The sequence below is a fragment of the Camarhynchus parvulus genome, chromosome 17 (assembly GCF_901933205.1).
Source record: "Camarhynchus parvulus chromosome 17, STF_HiC, whole genome shotgun sequence".
NCBI lineage: Eukaryota > Metazoa > Chordata > Aves > Passeriformes > Thraupidae > Camarhynchus > Camarhynchus parvulus.
The window spans coordinates 5454175-5473030 of record NC_044587.1 but is presented as its reverse complement, the minus strand read 5'-3'; the positions used below and the strand labels follow the sequence as shown (position 1 = coordinate 5473030).

The window sequence follows — 18856 nt, the reverse complement described above, 5'->3', positions numbered from 1 at the left end:
GACAAGAGTCTACAGCTCTATGTCCTGGCACTGCGATCCCAGCTCCTCTAGTATAGGTCCTGTGCCTGTGGCTACAGGAAGTTGCTAAGACTTATAATATTCCTAGAAAGCCACAGATGCACTCACTTTATTGTTACACACATCACTGATGTAGACAAGTTAAAACTGGCTGCACTTAACTACTCAGAACTGCCTGCTGTACACTAATAAAATTACAACTAATGCCTTTGAACCATCCTTTATTCATTTCAAAAGAAATTATGCTGCACTATAATTATGAATTATAGTGTTCTCCATTGCGTCAGACAAGTAAAAAATAACTACCAGTGAATCACTTTTTTCAGGCACCACAAACTCCTCAGCAGCTGAATGCTTTCGGTTCCTTTAAGACTGGCGCCATTTTGAGCGCTGCCCGGCACCAAGATGGCGCCGCCGCCCTCACTCTCCCCGCTCTTCCTGCCCGCTCCCCTGTGGGGCGCGCCCTGCACAAAGATGGCGCCGCGCCCGTATTGCCATGCCCGCCCCCAAGATGGCGGTGGGACGAGGCGATGGTGGCAGCGCCGGCCGGGTGAGGTCAGATCCGGGGCGGGGCCGCTGCGGGCAGGGCGGACAAAAGGCGCCGGGGCGGCGTAAGGGAGGGTGGGCGCCGCGGGCAGGTGGGTGCGGTGGGTTCCCGGCACGGCCGCGGCGGGCAGGTGGGTGTGCCGCGCTCCCCTCACGCCACGGGCGGGCTGTGGGGATGTGTCCCCCTGTGAGGTGATGTCCTGGAGGGGATGGGGTGGGACGCCGGGTCGGGGGGGGCGCGGCTGAGGGGGCTCGGAAGCGGCGAGCAGGAAGGATTTGCTGAGTAATTGGGCAGCGATTCGGATCCTCCGTGTCCCGCCGTCCCTGCTCTCACAGCGCCCGGGGCAGGGGGGTCCTCGCCCCGTCTGTGGGGTGAGGCAGGGCCGGGGTGTGCGCAGTGTCCCCCCAGCGAGGGGAGGACGCCGCTGTTTGTTACCTGCGGACGGAAGCGCGGTGGGATTTATTTATATCTCCCAGAAGATGTTTTTTTCTGTGTCCGGAAAGCCGCGGTGGAGTGGCGGGGGCTGGTGCCGAGGTGTGCTGGGTTGAGGCTGGTACCCATTGCCTGGAGCGGGGAGAAGGTCAGAGAGTCCTCTCCTCCCGGTGCTGCCTTTGCGGCACCGTGGTACGGCTAAAATGGTTTGCAAGGTGTTGCTTCAAAATCTGTCAGCCCGAATGGCAACTTTGGGATCAAGAGGAATGAACCCTCGGACATCTTCAGCATTATGGGGTTGGACTTTCTCCCAATGATGTCTATTCTTTCTCATTTCTCCCTGTTGTTAACACAACGCTCTCCGATGTTCTGCAGTCCTCTCCTACATGGCTGGGAGGCTGGATGCTTGAGAGATCCTCTAAAGATCTGCTCCCTTGCCTGTTTTCCCATGCCCCGCGCTGACACGCAGGAAGCAAGGAAAAAAAACCCAGCCCTTGTTGTAATTTTTGTTGATGGTGCTAAACTGCTTCCACTTCAAGAAGATCCGTGTTGTGAGCGAAGGAGGTAGTTGCTTGAATCTGGAGTGGTTAGGAGTGTGATCTGTGTTTTCGGATACTCTGACAGTAGCATTAAAAGTGGATCAGGCTTTTCAAACTAGAAATTAGGCATCTCTTTCCCTATCTGACAATGATTTGTTATTCTGCCTCTACTTGTGTAGACTTAGTTGTGATATTAGTATTCAGCATCTCTTTTGGCTTAGTCTGCAACACCTGCTTTTTGGTGACTTCTGTTAGAATCACAGATGCTGGAAATTCCTTCCTGCTGAGTTTTACTTGGCTCCTAGTGTTCTTGCCATATTTCTAGGTATCAGCATGTCTCTTTCTGGCTCCCAGTGACCCTCTGAGTTGTTTGTTGCTTCTTAGATACTGTTTGCCGAGCTTTTACATGTCCCTCTGTGAACTTGATCCCCTCTTTTTTGCTGATAATCTGTGTTTCATTTCAGGGAAACTGTTCCCATGGCTTGTGGGGAGTGCAGCGCTTCAGCACTCGCTCGGCGTCCAGCACGTAGGAATATCAGCCACTTCCAGCACAGAGAACTGACGTGCAGATAGCAGAACCCTGCTGCAAGGTGAGGGCTCTGGGCCAGCTCTGAGTGGTCAAGCCAAAAAAAAAAAAAAAAAAAACCAGGGGCCTGCTTAAACATAGATGCAAAGCACAGTGCATGAGATAATTGATATTGAGGATAGGTGGTTGGTCAGACAGCGGTGGTGTTTAATTGTAGTAGTGTTAATTAAATTTTGGGAGCCCTTAGCCAGCTTGGAGATGACAAAGGAACTGAGCCTTGTAAAAAGTAGAATATAACAGTATATAGTCGCTCATAAAATTAAATCCTGGCCACATTAACCCTGACTTGTTACTGCACTTAGCAATAAATACAGAGGCTGCCTGGTAAATGTTTTGGTGACTGCTGCTTGAAAGGAATGCAGCTGAGAAGTAGGAGGAGCTGTTGGTTTGGTGGGTGCCCTTCCATTTCCCGTGGGCTGATGTTTGTCCTCCTGTATAGGCGTCTCCAGGCAGCTTTTCCCAGTGCACTCACCTGTCACCTGTGTGGGTGTCAGTTGGGCAATGACAGAAACTCATTGCAGGAATCTCCCAGCCTCCTTGGTTGTGCCCTGGGACAGTGATTAAAGGCTTTGCAGAGTTCTGTTCCCATCTTCAGGATGGGAAATTCTGTCCAGCTTGGCTGTGTTCTGAGCAGGGATGTGCAGTGTGTTCATTCCAGAATAGAAGAAGCCCCTAAGGCTCATCTGGTGTTCTGGCAGTTCACTGACCCTTTTCTTTTTTTAACTTTGTCGTGGTATTTGGAAACTCTTTTAATTCTTGTAGGTCAAAGACAACATGCATAAATATTTCCTTAAAGCATGCCAGAAGCCATGTTTTAAAAGCTAATGTTGCCATGCTTGAGATGTGAGTGCCTGAAGCCTTCCACTGATGACTTTCTGAAGCTGGTTACATTATAGTAGCTGCTGCAGGCAGTCAAGAGAGATGGTCTGTGGTTTGGGAGTTCCTTGTGCTATTAAAAAAAATAAATGAAATAAGCAGTGGAGGTCACATGTATGAAATTATTGCTGTTTGATTAGAGCAGGCTTTTTAGAAGCCTTCATGTGCTTTTTCCAGATACTAAAGAAGGTTTTTGTTCAGTAGAGTATTTCAGAAGCAAGTCTTTTTGTGTTTAACTGAGCTTAACTGGTATCTCATAAAATAGAGGGGCACTATTTGGTGAGTCGTGCTGGAGAAGGCTTTATTAGGATTTCTGTGTGGGGCTCCTTAAAGTGAGGAGAGATGTGTACATCTATTGTTTTGGTAACAGTTAAAATTCAGAGTCTTCAGTTGCCATGTTGTGACTCTCCCTTTATGCATTTCTACAAGTGTTTTCAAACCCAGCCTCAGTTTAGGCTATGCACACTAATACTGAACAGGCATTCAGCAGTCTATATGCTTTGGAGAAAGTCTCTTGAATGCTTCCAAGCAGCTTTTTTCTTAAACTGTTGATGTGGTGCATGTGTCCTGTATTGCAGCTTGAAATCCAGTTGCTATAGCTGGGTTATCTCTGCCCTTCCTGCTGCTGTGAAGCTGCTTTTGAAACTAAAAGGTGAATTCAGTCCTGGCCCCCTTGCTGACGTCACAGTGCTGCCCTCACCTTGTGTACCAAACATTGTTAACATTGCTATAAAATTACCTTGGCAATTCACAAAGCTCCTCTAGTGACTGCTGCTCCTGGAGCTTCAGCCTTCTTCTGTGCACAGTAAAGATGTGCGCTGGACTAGTTAACAGGCTCTCCTTTAGAGTTGTGGATTTATCCAGCCTTGATGATGCAGGGTGAGTTGGTCTGTTTTTTATTAACTAATATAGTCAGAAAATGTTCTGAGCTGGAAGTCACAGTTTTGGAGCTGGTGGTCCTGAGGGCAAACCCTGTAGGGAATGTATGAAGAGGTACTTGCTCCTCTTTGTTCAGACTGGTGCAAAATATTAGTGTGCTGATAGTTGATGTCTTAATTGTCTTGCATTGCTCTTGTCTGTGTCGTCTTTCATCTTGACTGGCTCATCTCTTGGAGCTTGAAAATAGCTGTGGTAACACCCATGGATTTGTGCATGTTGTGACAGTCTGTCATCAATGAATTAAGTTATCCTTGCTTTTACTCACTTGGAATTTAGTGTTGACTTCTTATCTGTTGTTAGTTATGCCAAAGCTCTGCTCTGTCTACCCTTCCTACAGAGAACTGAGAGCAGCTGGTTCTTCCAGCTCTCAGTGCTGGAGTTAAGTGCTGAAGAGCCCTCTCCTGCATCTGGTGAGGTGCTTGGAGCTGGTCTGGTTTTCTTAAGTAGTTACTAGCAGAATTAATTCAATCACTTGTATCAGGCAGCACAAGGGACTGCTTCATTGTGTTGGAGGAAGTCAGTTGTGCTTTTCCAAGACAGGTTCAATGCCCTGTCCTTGAAGCATTTTTGTTATGGCAAATAGAAAATTAATTTTGGATAGGAAGCCTGTGGCCATGTACATTCATAATTTATAAGCTGACACAGCCATTTTGCTCTGGTTTACATCAGTGTTGCAAGTCATCTGATGGACTTAAATTTACAACACCAGCACACAGTCCCTGCCCCAAGTGTCAGTGATGCTGGGAACTACAGACTGTGCTCAGTTCTGTGCAGCTGGAGCAAAACACTGTCAGGAGGCAGAAAATGTGGCAGGCCAAGCTAAGTCTAGCATGGATTGTTCTGGTGGTGCAGCTGTTCTTCCCTGTACTTGTCAGGACACGCGTGGTTGTGTGATGGTAAACAGGAGCTGTTGCACTAAGCTTGAGACTGACAGTCTTGCATCTGACAGAGTCAATTAATGGCTAGGTGTAAAGATGATAAAATACTACCCCTAATGTAGGTGGTTTATTCTTTTTAATGAACTTCAATAAAGACAATGTGATGCAGTGGATTCACTTTATCCTGCTGTGTCATGTGGCTTGGGTGGGGCTGAACATTGTGAAAACCACCTTACCCTCCTTTCAGTGTTGGGTTCACTACCTGTTCCACCCTGTCAAAATGATAAGTGACCCTTTTAACTTGACATAGAGTGGTTTGGGTTGAAAAGGACCTTAAAGATCATCTAGTGATCATGTTGATTTCTCTGCCTCAGAAGATGTTTTGTCCCACAGGAGGGGTTTATCTTTTTAAAGCAGAAGGGGCCTGATGCAGGAATAATGGTTATTTAGGTCTTTGGTATCTGGCTTCACTGCTGTTTTGTTCTAAGCAGCAAAGGACAAAACAACTGCAGTTGTTCCATCTCATGTCTTGGGCTTTTTCAGATGGTCATGTGGCTGTTCTTGAGCTTGGAAGGTTGTCTGAGGGGTGCCTGAAAGCAGCTCTGTTTTCAGCCTCCCTTTCCCCCCCCCCCCTTAATTCTGGACCTAATAAACATGGGGGAGGAGAAACATAAATTCCCAGTCCCATTTCTGCCTAGTAAGCTCTTGCATTTCCTGATTTTTGAACAAAGAGTTCTGTGTCATGCCCTTCTTTAGGATTTCAGGTGGCAGCTTGCTGAGGAGGGAAGCTCTGCTCTGTTGAAAACTTACTGTAACGTGTTGTAGCGCGTTAATAATCAGGGCTGTAGCCTTGAAAGCATCAAGGTTTTTATTTCCTCTATCTACCTCTGATGCTGTCAGCACCTGAACAACTCCCTCTTTCTCTGGGCTTCTGAAAGGTAAGAAATTCTGTCAGTGGGGTTTGACTTGTGCTTTGCAGTCCACAATTTTAAAATGAAATCAACTGGTAATTAAAAATGTGTAGACGAAACTAAAGGGTTGCAAGATTCAACATAAAAATTCATCCATGTCTACTTACCCAGAACTGTTTTGTGAGACTAAATGTGAGGATTTTCTTCAAATCAGGGGGGTTTGTGCATTCTTGTATGTGTCTTGAGGTTGTGCATATAAGTGCTTTCTGGCCAATAGCTTTGTTAGTAACAGAATGGCCGACAGAAGAGGACGAAAGAGGAGGCTGGATAAAGTATTCAGCAATGGTGAGTCAAGCTGACAAACTGGCCAGTGAAACAGAGCAGTGATGTTGTTTCTGTTCACTCTGTCCTGAGCTGAATGTGCTGGCCAGCAGCTGCAGGCAGGAATTTGAAGTACTGTTCAGCTAGGTGTCTGTTGACAATAGGTCAATCTTCCGTTTTTGAAATTAAATGGTTTTGGATAGAGGAATTGTCAAAATCAGAGAATAGCTACTCTGTTAATACCTGTGGTTTGTGGGAAGCATTCATGCTCTCAGCTCTGTCAGCCTTTAAGGTGCTTGCTGCTTTTATGATACCTGTCAGCTAGATGCATTTAATCTTGTTTCTGACTGGTTTTACTGTGTAGGTGTGGTTTGTTCAGAATGTCCCTGTTATTCCAACATGAGTGATTATCTTTCTCCTCCAGGTGTGTTTGGTAAAACATAGGATTAGTACTTGGTGATGCTTATGGTTGGCTGAAGGCTGGGTAGGTTTGGCAGGCTGGTTATGTAAGTCTGGAACTGCTGTTTCTTCACTTGGGACAGCCTGTTCAGCATTAGTGGGGAGGCTGTAGGTTTGTGCCCTGCAGGCTGAGGCAGAGATGGTTCCTGGTGGGATGCAAATCTGGATCCAGGTGAATTTGCAGGCCCTGAAGAGGTATTTAGTAGCCAAACATGGAATGTGTAAATATTTCAGGAGCATGTTTATCTTGGCTGTATTGATCCTGTTATATAACAATGGGGCTTTAGCATACAGATCTTTTACTGAACAATCTCAGATGTTGCTGCTCTAAACTGTCCTGAGGTGGTTCTTTATTGGGTATAGAGAAGCTCAAAGTAGTGTTGCTTGATGTAGCTGAAACCCTACAATGTTAAAGTTGTTTCTAAGGGGGCAGTGGTTGGGGACTGCCCAGGGACTGTGGCTGGTAAGTTGACAAGGAGTTTAGACTGAGAAGTTTTATGTATCAGCTTATGCAAATTTAGTAAAGTCAACTTGTCCTTAAACTTAAGCACTCTTTCAGAATCTCAGTATTGATGACTTCTGTGGCTGAGGTAACTACACTGCAAATTTGCCTGTTCCTGAGCTCCAAGTGGAGGCTCTGCAATTTGAAGTATATATGAAAGAGCTTGGACTCTTCTTCACCAACACTGCCCTGACACTGAACTTCCTTTTCTGTAGCTGTTCCTGTCCATAAGCTCATTCACTCAGTTCAGGTGTTCTGTGCTCAGCCCTTGGTGAGGCTGTGTGCTAGAAGTGACTTGGCAAATAAAGCTTCTTCACAGTGAATATTTTGCTGCTGACATACCATCCTGGAATCCAACTCTTAAAAAGAGCAGAAGCTTGAAATCTCCAGTGTTCTGGTCCTGGGGATCTTGGTTTGCTCTTGGTCACAAGGGAGGTAACTTTATTTCTGGCCAGCTCTTTTCATGCAAGGATTGTTCCCAGTCCTATGCCAGAGTAATACCCTCCATGTAAATCCCTCTGTTCTACTGCCCATGTTGGGAGAGTTGGTGTTCCAGCTACCTGGATGTTTTCTCCCTACAGAGTGGTGGAAATCCCAGTCCTTGTGGTAAGAATCCTTCTGTGCATGGGAGAATCAAGTGACAGAGATGAGCCTGAGAATGTGGTTTGTAGTCTGCTGTTCTCATCCACCCTAGCAGCAAAACTGTTCTGATCCAGCATGGAGAATGTTGCAGCAAGAATCGTGTTCTAAAATCACTACAGGATGCAGTTCACAAAATAAAAATGACATTTGATGACAAGATACATCTCTTGATGTAGAACTATCAGGAGTTAGAATTGAATTGCATGCACAGAGAATCTGTTGAGGAGGGATGTGACTTTCCCCATCTACTTTTTCAAGTTTTTGCTGGGTACTTTTCCCTTTCATTGCAGATACTGGGAATAAGATTAGATAAGACAGTAAATTCCAGCTCCTGAAAAGGTGGGCCCTAGTTTTATTGTTCCTCTTTGAGACTTGAATGGCGTCTCCACTGCTGCCAGAAGTGGGAATTTGCTGTCAATGTTCTTTTCTTCCCCTAGTGCCCCTGTCATTGTTCCTGGAAGGCAGGAGATTTCCTGCTCCACCCTGTTAATTGCTGACACTGAACTGTAATAGGTTTCAAGGGATGCTCATGATTTTTTTTAGCTGTCTTGTAAGTGCACAGTGTAAAGGGGGATTTCCTACCCCATGTGACTGGTAAGCAGAATTAGGGAGCCAGCTGTGCTAATTTCTTTTTGATTTCCTTCCTACGTATCCTGAGCTACAAATCAAAGTGAGTAAAAGGTTCATTTCTTGCGAGAAAGAATTAGGCATTTTCTGGATTGAGCAAATTGAGTAAACCCAGCACTACAACACTTTTGCAAGTGTCACGAGACCCCAGTTCCTGAAAAGAGATCATCCCAGTTTCATAATCCTACCATGGAGAGTCTGATATTTCCTACAAGTTTCTCTACCAAGAGGGAGGAAGCAGGAAGGACCTTTGAGGACAAGTGGTATCAAGGCAAGAGGAAAGAGATAAACATATTTTTTCCCTTTGATATGGAGTAGAAGGAGTAGGTTCTTTCATGAATAGCTGTTTAACTGCTGGATTCATTTCAGGTGTTCTGATGTGTAGAGAGAGCTTCTGCTTTATCCTGCAATTATTATTTCTGTAGTACTCACAGACAGCTTTTCCTAAATGTATCTCGCTAGTGGGCTCTCCTCTCCCTGAGGCAGATGTATTCCAAGGAGGAAGCTGAAATGCCTTGCCTAGGGCTTGCAGCAAGGCAGTCACAGGGCTGGGAGGGAGGCTTTCAACACCTTGTCAGTCTCCTCTGGCTGCTCAGATGCTGTCCAGAAGACGTTCAGCTTTGGCTGCTCCCTCCCCTTTGGATGCACAATTCTCCTGCCCTGTTTAGTGCAGTTCCTTCTGCAGAGGTGTGTCAGCAGGGGCTCTGCACACTTCTCAGGGGATCTGCAGTCCTACAGGACGTTTTTTTCCTCTGACAGTGCTCTAGATCACTGTTTTCATCCCTTGTTTGTGACTTTGCTGGTTGATCATTTATAGATTTGCTGTTCCTTGTTTTACTGAATTTGTAGAACAGGTAATACCACTTTTTCCCCTCAAAATTACCCATAAAAAGAAAGTGGAATTTCCCCAGTCTGGCTTTTGTGATGGACTAATGTAGTGTTGGACCTGGATGGGCAGAAGGAAAAATTTTACTTCAGGAATGGTTTTCATCTATCAATCTACCACCTGTAGTTACTTGAAACTTTCCCAAGCAGCACTGAGCCAAAGTTGTCATTTGACCACTTATTGTTGTAAACAGCAAACCAAAGAATAGAGTTCTGTATTTAGTATCTCTAGGGAATGTGGTGCTTTCGTGTTAGGAATGGCTTTCTTTGCAGTTCAGTGGTGGAAATTAATTTGAAATAAAAACTTGAATTCTACCAAAGCAGGTGGTGTGGGCACCCCCCCCTTGTCACAGAAGGCTTTGTCCCAACCAGTGATATTGAGCTTTTGGCCCTCCAGGACTTGTTGGACTGTCTGTACAAATGAAATCTTATGTCTTGGGGTAGCATGCTTGAATTTTTGTTTTCTCCTTTATACTTGAATTGTGTGAGTTTCAAAACGGCTGAAAGACTAGTGCTTGTCTTGCTCCTGAACTCTGCTAAAAGGATGCTGTGGTATTACTGCTTTTTCACTGTCATTAGAATGAGTTACAGTGACTCCATGTTCTTCTGTGTTACCTTTCAAATAGGGGAATTTTGTCAGCTCCATTATCCATGGATCAGTCAGGTTTGGGGCTTTCTATGGCTTGTTGAAGAGCTTGCTCAAAGTTTCGTCGGCAAGTCTAAAGGACAGAATAAGCTCTGCCATCAGGCCTGTGCTTCCCAGAACCTTTTGATTTCCCTTGTGACGCTTAAATCCCTGCTGGGATGAACTCTAGGTTGGTCAGAGAAGCAAATTCTTCGAAGTATGTTTCCCCCTTCTTCTGTTTCTGAAGTAAGTAAGGCAAAAACACAGCTGCTACAGCATTTCAGTACTGAATTTCTCAGAAGGCAAGTAGCTAATCTTTCCTTGGAGAATTAACACAAAGGAAGGAAGCCAAAATTACTTATTTGGAAAAGTCATGATGTTGAGCAATGTTTTTTCTCTTTTCCAGCTTGCTTTATGAATGTTATAATGACTTGCATCAATGAAGTGGTTCTAGGAAACATAACTGTGTTGTATGTAGATATTTTTCCTTGCCCCTTCAATCTGAGAACCAGCCATATGCAGAATTTTATGTAGAAGCAGTAACAAACCAATGATAAATATGGTCTGTGTGTAGATTTTATCACTTCTAACAGTGCTGGCAAATTCCTTCATCCCTGAAATAAAATCCCTGGATAAAACAGTAAATTTCCAAGTACTGGTCTGGTCAAGGGAGTTAAGTCTGCCCTGCGAGCTTTCTTTGAGTGTCTTACCCCACAGACTGCTAACAATAAGTACCAGTTCTGAGGTTTTGTGACAATTTGTCTGTCACGGGAGGCTGAACAAACATCACCGCCTGGGCTGTAGCAAATGACTCAGAGGCAGCCTCATTCATTTGTCTCGCAGTTACTTGAAATTGCATCTCAGCTAATCCCAGTTTTGCTATGCCAGCACTTAACATGTGTTTTCTCATGCCCTCTTGAAGAGCAGGACAAAACTCTCTAAGCTGTTTCTGGTTTGGTTCCAGGTGAATCATGATTCCAGTCACTGAGCTGCGCTACTTCGCTGACACTCAGCCAGCCTATCGCATCCTGAAGCCGTGGTGGGACGTCTTCACGGACTACATTTCCATCGTGATGCTGATGATCGCCGTGTTTGGAGGGACGCTGCAGGTCACCCAGGACAAAATGATTTGTTTGCCCTGTAAATGGGTTACCAAAGACTCTTGCAATGACTCTGTCAGGGGATGGACCGTGGCAGCTCCGGAGCGTCCCTACTACAACACCAGTCTTGTTCCCTCTGCTGATTCGGGGCCTACAGGGATCCGATACGATCTGGACCGGCACCAGTACAACTATGTGGATGCGGTGTGTTACGAGAACCGTCTACACTGGTTTGCCAAGTATTTTCCTTATCTGGTGCTGCTACATACCCTCATCTTTCTGGCTTGTAGCAACTTCTGGTTCAAGTTCCCAAGGACCAGCTCCAAGCTGGAGCATTTTGTGTCTATTTTGCTTAAGTGTTTTGACTCTCCGTGGACAACGAGAGCATTGTCTGAGACAGTGGTGGAAGAGAGTGATACCAAACCAGCATTTGGAAAAATGAATGGCTCCATGGACAAGAAATCCTCCACGGTCAGTGAGGATGTGGAAGCCACCGTTCCCATGCTGCAGAGAACAAAGTCTCGAATTGAGCAAGGGATTGTGGACAGGTCTGAGACTGGTGTCTTGGACAAAAAGGAAGGTGAGCAAGCCAAAGCACTCTTTGAGAAAGTGAAAAAGTTCCGTACTCATGTGGAAGAGGGAGACATAGTTTATCGCTTGTACATGAGACAGACCATAATCAAAGTAATCAAGTTCATTCTGATAATTTGCTATACTGTGTACTATGTCAACAACATAACGTTTGATGTAGACTGTAAAGTGGACATCGAGAGCTTGACTGGCTACAGGATGTACCGCTGTGCTCATCCTTTGGCCACTCTCTTCAAAATCTTGGCTTCTTTCTACATCAGTCTGGTGATTTTCTATGGTTTGATCTGCATGTACACACTGTGGTGGATGTTGAGGCGGTCACTCAAGAAATACTCCTTTGAGTCCATCCGGGAGGAGAGCAGTTACAGTGACATTCCTGATGTGAAAAATGACTTTGCTTTTATGCTCCATCTGATTGATCAGTACGACCCCCTCTACTCCAAGCGCTTTGCTGTCTTTCTGTCAGAGGTGAGTGAGAACAAATTGCGGCAGCTGAACCTCAACAATGAGTGGACTTTGGAGAAACTACGCCAGAGGATCACCAAAAACTCTCAGGATAAGCTGGAATTGCATCTTTTCATGTTGAGTGGCATTCCTGACACAGTCTTTGACCTCATTGAGTTGGAGGTCTTGAAGCTGGAGCTTATCCCTGATGTCACTATTCCCCCCAGCATTGCTCAGCTCACCAGCCTTAAGGAACTGTGGCTCTACCACACAGCTGCCAAAATCGAGGCCCCAGCCCTTGCCTTCTTGAGGGAGAATTTGAAATCTCTCCACATCAAGTTCACAGACATTAAGGAGATTCCTCTTTGGATTTATAGCCTGAAGACACTAGAAGAGCTTCACCTAACAGGGAATTTGAGTGCTGAGAACAACCGGTACATTGTGATAGATGGACTGAGGGAGCTGAAGAGGCTGAAGGTGTTGAGGATGAAGAGTAACCTCACCAAACTGCCACAGGTGGTGACAGATGTTGGTGTCCATCTTCAGAAGCTTTCCATCAACAATGAGGGTACCAAGCTCATTGTCCTCAACAGCCTTAAGAAGATGGTCAACCTGACAGAGCTTGAGCTGATCCGGTGTGACTTGGAACGCATTCCTCACTCTATCTTTAGCCTCCACAATCTGCAGGAAATAGACCTGAAGGACAACAACTTAAAGACTATTGAGGAAATCATCAGCTTCCAGCACTTACATCGTCTCACTTGCCTTAAATTGTGGTACAACCACATTGCCTACATCCCCATGCAGATAGGCAACCTGACCAACTTGGAACGCCTTTACCTGAACCGTAACAAGATAGAAAAGATCCCTACCCAGCTCTTCTATTGCCGAAAACTTCGGTACTTGGATCTCAGCCACAACAACTTAACTTTCATACCACCAGACGTTGGACTTCTTCAAAACCTGCAGAATCTGGCTGTGACAGCCAACAGGGTAAGTGAGCAAAGAGCTGAGTTGCTGTGTGAAGAAATAGTGCTGGCACTTCTGTTATCTGTGTGATTAAACATGCTACAATGGTCTGTGGATGCAACTGGCACTGCTTTTGTATCTCTCTGAGGGGTTTATCTAAGGCCAAACATTGCAGATAGCTCCAGGGCAAGCCTGTCTTCCAAGAGTCCTTGTCCTGTTGCTTTTCCTCTCTTTAACAGTGAGGCTGCTTCCGAGTGCCAATTAGAGGCCGTTTAGAAACCCTTCAAATCAGTTGTTTCTCTGCAGTTGGAAGCATGTAGTCTCTAAATTGTCATCAATTTTGGGTTTAAAATGGAGATCTGAGGAACTGTAGTCTTAATCTAAAACTATGTGTTTAAACCTGTCTACTTCAAACATGTACATACACTGTGGGAGCAGCCATGTAGGGAATACATGTCTGGCTTACAGCTTTCCTTAGAGTAGTTTGCATTTGCAAGGAGTACTCCATAGTTTGGTCTCATAAAATGTTCTTTTTGTTTCAGTCTAAGTGCAGGGCAGATAAGAGAGGACGACCAAGTGTGCTCTGCTGCCTGATTACCATAAGATGTTTCTTGGCTTGTGTTGGAGGGTGTTCATTTGCTTAAAGCAAACTATACCCATGTCTAGTTCTTTGTTTAAGACTAAGGAGACTTTATTTACCATATCTGACAAAGCTGAAGCTTTTATTCATTCTGTCTGCAAATTCCTGAGAGACTTTTTCCCTTTGAGTTTATTATCACCTTACGTTGAAAGAGCCTCTAACATAAGTACAAATTGCAGACAGATAATTAAGTGCTTCTGGTTTCTTCTGGGACCAAGCAGGATTGTCCTGGAGCAGTGCTAGTTTTCACTGTCATACATCAAGGTCCTTCCTACTATTGGCAAGATCTGTTCCTGGCTGAACACTGCCAGATTGCTTGTGAGAGGCACACAACTGCTTGAGTGTGGTTTGGCTTTTCACAGAAGTGCTCTCAAATCAAGTATTTAATTGCTAGTGTATTTCAGTATTAGACAGGGTTCCTAAAACTGCAGCCATAATTTGAGGTTGGTGTCTGAAGGCTTGTGCCTCTGCAGAGTAAGGGCACACAAGGGGCAGTCATTCAGCAACTCCAGCTGAACATCTGCTCACTGGGGTTTCATGGCATTGGAGGGTTATGCATCTGTTTGTGTGGGTGGCCAAGCTCTGGTAAACTTTGTGGTATGTTATTGTTCAGAACTCAGATAATTCTACACCATTTGCCTTCTGGCAGCCTTCCTGGCACAGCTTCCCAAGGGTTAATCTGCAGTGTATCCTCTGCAGTTTTGGGGTGGAGCATTTCTTGGATGAGTGGAGTTAGAGGCAGTTCCATTTCCTGCAGCACAGTGTGGCACCACCCATTTCTCTCTGAAAAAAAACCAACATGCAACAGGAAGGCTGGAGCAGCCTTTGCTCCAGTGGGTTCAGAAACAAAAGGTGGTGACGACCCCATGAAACAGCCAGCCTGTACTAGATACCTGTGCAAGCCAGAATTACTGATAGCCAGGTTATTCCCAGTAAATGGTGACAGCAGGAAACACAAGGACTGGGAGACTGGCACTTCCCAAGACCAGGAATTATCTCAAATGTCCTCTCCTAGTTCAGCAGTCTTAGTAAATAGAGACTTCTGGAGTTGGCTGGCACTGCTGTCCTGTACTGGAAAGCAGGCTGCTCTAACACATTGCTTCCTTCCTAAATCAATACTTGTCCCTGAAATAACTATTATTTTCAAGAGTCTGTGATCATATGTTGCTGTTTGCAAAACACTCCAGTACCAGTAACAATGACTGCATTGAATTGTTTCTAATTGGTCTGGTTTCATCTTGGCTTTTTCTTAGATTCCTCCTCATTCAGAATGGATTACAGGCTAATTTAGCACAAATGATATGCTACATAATTTGAGTTTAGAAAAGTTATGTTTGCTTTTAAAGGCAAACTATAGCCTCCAAGCTGAGACTTTGTATTAAGGGGAGGATCCTGAGTTGCTGCATTTAGTTTCTAGCCTAGTGTTTGCAAACCTTAGCCATAGAAAGAAATTATTTGGGAAGACTGGACTATTACAAGGATTTGCTAGAAATAAGGCTTACTAAATAAGTGATTCATGGTTACCTGAAGGTGGTGCTGGGAAAGCTAACAGCTGCTGACTTTGTTGTTTTATTTTTGGCACTGTAAAAAGCCCCTAGAGCCTAGAAAGTCTTTGCAACATTTTGCAGCCCTACAGAAATGATGGAAGAAGATTGGCAGTTTTCAGGGCCAGGAGGTTGTACCCATATAATCTCTGCCACCTTACAGCCAAACTAGAAGTCCTGATTAAATCCAGTCTTTGTTCAGTGTAATGTCAGCAGTAAAATGGCATCTTAAAGCAAAGGAGCTAAGATCCAATGACGAAATAAAGGATTTGTGATGGAAAGAAGCCAATACAGATGAAAGCATTGACAGTGTAGGCCAGCTGTGAGCAGGTTTCTGGTCTTCTAATCCTGGCTTTGGAGAACATCAATATCTACTTTAGCCACCATCATTGGTGATCTCTTGTAACTAGTGCAGCGTCTGAAAGAGGAATCCATACAATCATAGCACTGGGAGCACCCAAAGCAGGAAGCTCAGAAAGCAGGAACTCGCTCAAGGGAGAAGTGGACGATTGAAAACAATGACTTTGTAAACCTTGGAGCTTCGTGTTGGCTTGTTGGTCACCTGTGAAGGTGTGTCTGTGTCTGTTGGTGACTTTGCCTGCTATTGGTTTCTTTTTTTCAGATTGAGAGTCTCCCACCAGAGCTGTTCCAGTGCAGGAAGCTGAGAACCTTGAACCTGGGAAACAACGTGCTGCAGTCGCTGCCCTCGCGGGTGGGAGAGCTGACCAACCTGTCGCAGATTGAGCTGCGGGGGAACCGCCTGGAGTGCTTGCCCGTGGAGCTGGGAGAGTGCCCGCTGCTCAAACGCAGTGGGCTCGTGGTGGAGGAGGACCTGTTCAACACCCTGCCCTTGGAAGTCAAAGAGCGCCTGTGGAGGGCAGACAAAGAGCAAGCTTGAACCCCTGAGAAAAGGGGAAAGCCTCTGATCAACTAGAAGGAAGCAAAAGGCCATTTCAGTCCCCTTTCACCCAGATGCTCCCCTTTCTCCACTCCAGTCACTATGAAACTGGCCGAGGAGTACTTGACAAACATGACTCTGAATGAGTCAGCTTCTTGCCTCAGATGCAGGATGGGGGAGGCTTGGGATCAGGATGAGGATCAAGACAGATTAATTGGCCTCTGAGCAGGGCCCAGGGGGAATTAGAGGGGTTGCTGTTCTGCTGAACAGGAATTGGGGTGAGGTGGATGGTGCTGGTGAGAAGAAATGACCTTTGAACGGAGGAGAAAATGAATGTGGGGATTGCTGCATTGCTCCTAATAGGGCTTATGTGTGTCAGGGGCCGAGGGAGTCCAGTGTCCTGCAAGCAAAGATCAAGAGACAAGGAAACCTCTTGAACCTCCATCTCTGTGACAGCTGGTACTGCTCCCCTCGGACTCAGATTCAGTCAGTGAGCCCCCAGACTGGGGTGGGATAGGACACAGACAGCTGATTTTATCTAGATGCTGGCATTAGGATTTGGGAGATAAACATCTCGCAGCTGCTTGAAGGCAGAATTTTTTTTACTAATTTTCTTTCCCCTTTGCACACTCCCCACCTTCTCCTCTGTCCCTGGAGAAGGAACCAAATCTTTAAGATTGCACTACTGTAATGGTTTCAAGTCACTTGCTTGGGTGAGTAGATCACAGCATCCTTCTCCAGCTGATGTCCTGGAGGCACTAACTGACACAGTTCCAGAGCTTTAGCCTGTTCTGAAATGGATGGTTATAGTGCAGGTGGAAGATCTGGATAAAAAGCAGTTGGACTGTCTAATCTACTCTCTCAGAAGCATTGAGTTGCTTCTGGCTTTTAGTTCCAAGTTACTTTTTAATTGCTGGTATTTTGTTGCATATCAAGTAGAAATGTACAACTGGCCAGTGTGTCAGGGGCTCACATGAGGCTGGAGAGGAAATTTGGGCTTCCTCTGCACCTCTTGTCCCCCATTCTGCCTTCCCCCAAAATTAAGTTGTTAAATTAAGTTGTTGAGTGCTCTGCCAGTGTTTTTCGTGGACGCAGTCTAGAGAGCTGCTTGATTGTTCTCTTCTGTTGTTCCCCTCACTTTAACAGCTGTCAGTTCCTGTTACACCTCTTGACCTAAATAAGAGGCTAATGCCGATTGAACCTGGTGCTGGAAAAGAAATCTTGTCCTCTTGTTTGTTCCTTCCCTTTTCATTCCCTCATTGTTAAGGAGGAGAATGAGAATCCTCTGTGGACTGAGCTCTTCTGACTTCCTGAAACAGGGCAGCCTTTACTGAAACAAGTTCAACCTGTTTGGTGGTATTTGTCAAAAAACCCCTCAACCTTCTGGGCTGGCAGAGGTAGATAATGTGTAACAGTTACTGATTATCATGTCCTTAAGGTGGGGTGGTTGAGATGCCTCTAGGAAACAAAGGTTTTTGTTCCTCCATCAGAAGGAAGAGGAGATGCCTGGACCTACAGGTCCTGGTTGTAACATTCTGCATCAGACCAACAGGTTGGCTCCAAGGTGCAGTGCTGCAAGCTGGGGGATGACAAGTTTGGAGGCCTCCCATGTGTACAAAGGGGGAAGCTCCATCCAGCTCCAGAGTGATTCTTGACAATCTGCCAGTGAATGCCCTGGCTTATCACCTGGCTTGTGGTGATCCCATGGATGCTGGGGCAATAAGGCACAGTGTGGCTCTCTTCATCAGATGTAAGATATGAAATATATATATACTAAATATGCTGAAACCATGAACAATGTTAACTGGACTCTGGATTTATTGATGTTCAGATGCTTAAATAAAGCTACATTAAAATCAGGAGATCTGTTTATAAAACTGCTTTTAAGAAAAATGTAAATCTTGCTTCCCTTAGTCCATTCATTATGAAACGTCTAAACAGTCCAGGGGATAATATAATTAAATCTCCATCTGGGAGGCAAGGTACTGTAAAAGCTTTTCTGGCTTCTAATAGGGTTAGTGTCTTGAAATTGTGTTAGAGCTGGGGCCACAGCTGAAAGGATGGGGAAGGACTGATGCTGATTGGATTGTATTTGTATTTGCCCAAGCATTTCGGTTCACAGAAAGGACAGAAATTGTTAGGTGTGCTTTGTTTCCTGAGTAAAGCAGGAATGGCTTCAGGCTTAGCTACAGAAATGCTGTTTTCCAGTTAGTTCCCTGTGGTGGATGTGGGGGCTGTTTGGATGGTGAAGGAAGCTTTTTTCCTTAGTCTGTGCTAAAAGATAGCACTGGAGAATAATGGCCCCTGTTTGCTATTCAGGGCCACTGGATGACTGTTTTATTACTCATGTCTTTTAGACCAGGAAGGGCTGAAAGGGCAAAGCACCCCCTGGGAGTTTCACCTGGCTCACAGGAGCAGTGAGATTTCTCCAGGATGTCTAGACTGGAGATGAGTGCTTTGACTTTTGATTCCAGGTGTGGTTTTAGTTATACAACCTAAACTTTGCACAGCTGGGTTAGAGTTTCTATAAGCAGCTCCTTACAGTATGTTACAGTGCTTCTAGAAGCTTGCAAGCCTCCTGAACAGCTCTGAATCCCAGCAGGATGGGTGAACAAAAGGCTGTTCTGCCAGAAGGGAGGGACTGCCTCCAACTCCAGTGCTGTGCTCCTGCTGCTTCCTGAGTAGAGACTGCCCTGGGCCTGAGGTGTGCAAAGCAATTTTAAGACAAGCTGGTAATTGATCGTGCATGAAAACGCCAGCTTTGTGCTGCTTTTGCAATAGTCCAAGCTTAACACTTTTGGTTATGGCTGTTGGGGCTTGAGAGCTCCCTGCGTGGCAGAATGGGGATGAGCAGTCTGATAACTTGCAGTCTGATAACTTTTG

The 18856-nt window shown here is 45.4% G+C and overlaps 1 protein-coding gene across 6 annotated transcripts; it reads left to right on the top strand.

Annotated features, from left to right (window-relative positions):
• Window positions 1-609: 609 nt before the first annotated feature.
• On the top strand, window positions 610-18274 carry LRRC8A (leucine rich repeat containing 8 VRAC subunit A). Of its 6 annotated transcripts, none has more exons than XM_030961498.1 (4): window positions 610-695; window positions 2001-2126; window positions 10752-12915; window positions 15698-18274. In XM_030961498.1, exons 3-4 carry the CDS (start codon window positions 10759-10761, stop codon window positions 15971-15973), a joined length of 2433 nt encoding a protein of 810 aa, XP_030817358.1. In that variant the 5' UTR covers window positions 610-695; window positions 2001-2126; window positions 10752-10758; the 3' UTR covers window positions 15974-18274. The 6 variants fall into 6 exon arrangements, with proteins under 6 accessions (XP_030817358.1, XP_030817360.1, XP_030817361.1 ...); XM_030961500.1 differs by having other exon boundaries at window positions 625-656; XM_030961501.1 differs by lacking the exon at window positions 610-695 and adding an exon at window positions 715-756.
• Window positions 18275-18856: the final 582 nt, after the last annotated feature.